The 1,455-nt window shown below is 71.0% G+C and overlaps 1 protein-coding gene across 1 annotated transcript; it reads right to left on the reverse strand.

Annotated features, from left to right (window-relative positions):
* Positions 1-638: 638 nt before the first annotated feature.
* On the reverse strand, positions 639-1,242 carry EMIHUDRAFT_124735 (hypothetical protein; the record flags this gene model as incomplete). The annotated part of the gene is made up of 1 exon (XM_005763198.1): positions 639-1,242. A coding segment is annotated over one exon (604 nt), but the record flags the coding sequence as incomplete, so codon positions are not given.
* Positions 1,243-1,455: the final 213 nt, after the last annotated feature.

A 1,455-nucleotide genomic window follows, 5' to 3' on the forward strand; every position in this document is an offset into this window, starting at 1 on the left:
AAGTAGCCCCCCCCCCCCCTTCCCTTAAAACCCCTGTGGGGGGGGGGGGGGGGGTCCCCCCACCCCCCCCTTGGGGGGTTGGATTTTTTTCGGGCAAGCCCGGTCCCAGTTTTTTCCGGGTTGTACGGGGGGAAGATTGCCCTTCCTTTTTTTGAATCCCCCGGGGGGCTGCGCAAAAAGAGTTTTGGGGCTACCCCCTGGTCGCTTGCTCCCCCCGGGTTTTGGGAGCCCGGGGGGGAAACGCTGAAAAGTAGGCTAGGAAATGCCCCCATTCCCCATTTGGCATTGGCAGGGCCAGTGGAGGGGGGGGGTTCTTGGGGGGCACCCGGACGCAACGCAGGTTTTTGCCCAGAGGAGGGGAGAATGCCCCCCCCCCCCCCCCCCCAGCTCCCCACACACCCACACTGTCAGAGAGATGCTCGCAGTCTGTGGCATTGGCTATGCCACTTTCTCGCGCCACCGTCCACCCTTCGTACGCCTGAGTGACCAGATCCCGGCGGGACCTCGAGGGACTGCACGCGCGTCCGCGCGGTGCGGGGCCCAGCCCACAGCCACGATCGTTCACAAGAGTTCTCACCCCAGAGTACGAGAGACCCTTTCCCATGGCTGCCACTGCGCCAGCTGTCCTTGCGCGCGGGCTAGGCCGCCTCCCGCGCCCTGTCCCTCGCAGCGGCACCTGACGCGCGCCTCGCCTTGGCTGCGGCGAGCGCCGCCTCTGCCGCCGCCGCTGCCGCCTCGGCCGCCGCTACTGCCGCCTCCTCCGCCTCCTCCTCCGCTGCGGCAGCCTCCTCCTCCTCTGCCGCCGCCACAGCCGCAGCCTCCGCCTCAGCCTGCCGGCGCGACTCCGCTGCCGCCTCCGCTGCCGCCTCCTCGCCCTCCTCCTCGCCCTCCTCCTCGGCCGCCTCCGCCGTCTCCTCGTCGCCCTCCTCCTCGCTCGCCTCGCCCGCCGCCTCTCCCAGCGCCTCCGCCAACCCCTCGACCGACGTCTCCGGCGTGATGCCGAACCGGATCCTGTCCTCGTGGAGCTCCGCGAGAAGCTTGAGCAGCCCCTCCCTGTCCAACGGCGCGGGCTTGGCTGCCGCTGCCTCTGCCGGCGAATCGGCCTCCTGCGACGGCCCAGCCCCGCCGCTCCCGCCGCCCTTCTTCTTCTTCTTGCCCTTCTTGCCCTTGGCGCGCTTCTCCGCCTCGACCTCCGCCAGCAGCTCCTCGGCGTGCCGCGCCGCCTCCTTCTCCGCCGCCGCCCTCTCCGCCGCCCTCTCCGCCGCCCCCGCAGCCCACGCCGCCTCCTTCGCCGCCTTCTCGGCCGCCTTCTCGGCCGCCGCATGCTCCTCGAGGGCGCGCACGCACTCGGCTTGGCCCTTCTCCTTGGCCCACTGCAGCGCGGTCTTGCCGCTGCTATTGCACAGCGTCATGTCTGCGCCCGCCCGCAGCAAGCGAAGCACCACGGCGGGACGG

This window comes from Emiliania huxleyi, assembly GCF_000372725.1.
Source record: "Emiliania huxleyi CCMP1516 unplaced genomic scaffold EMIHUscaffold_6401, whole genome shotgun sequence".
Classification (NCBI taxonomy): domain Eukaryota; phylum Haptophyta; order Isochrysidales; family Noelaerhabdaceae; genus Emiliania; species Emiliania huxleyi.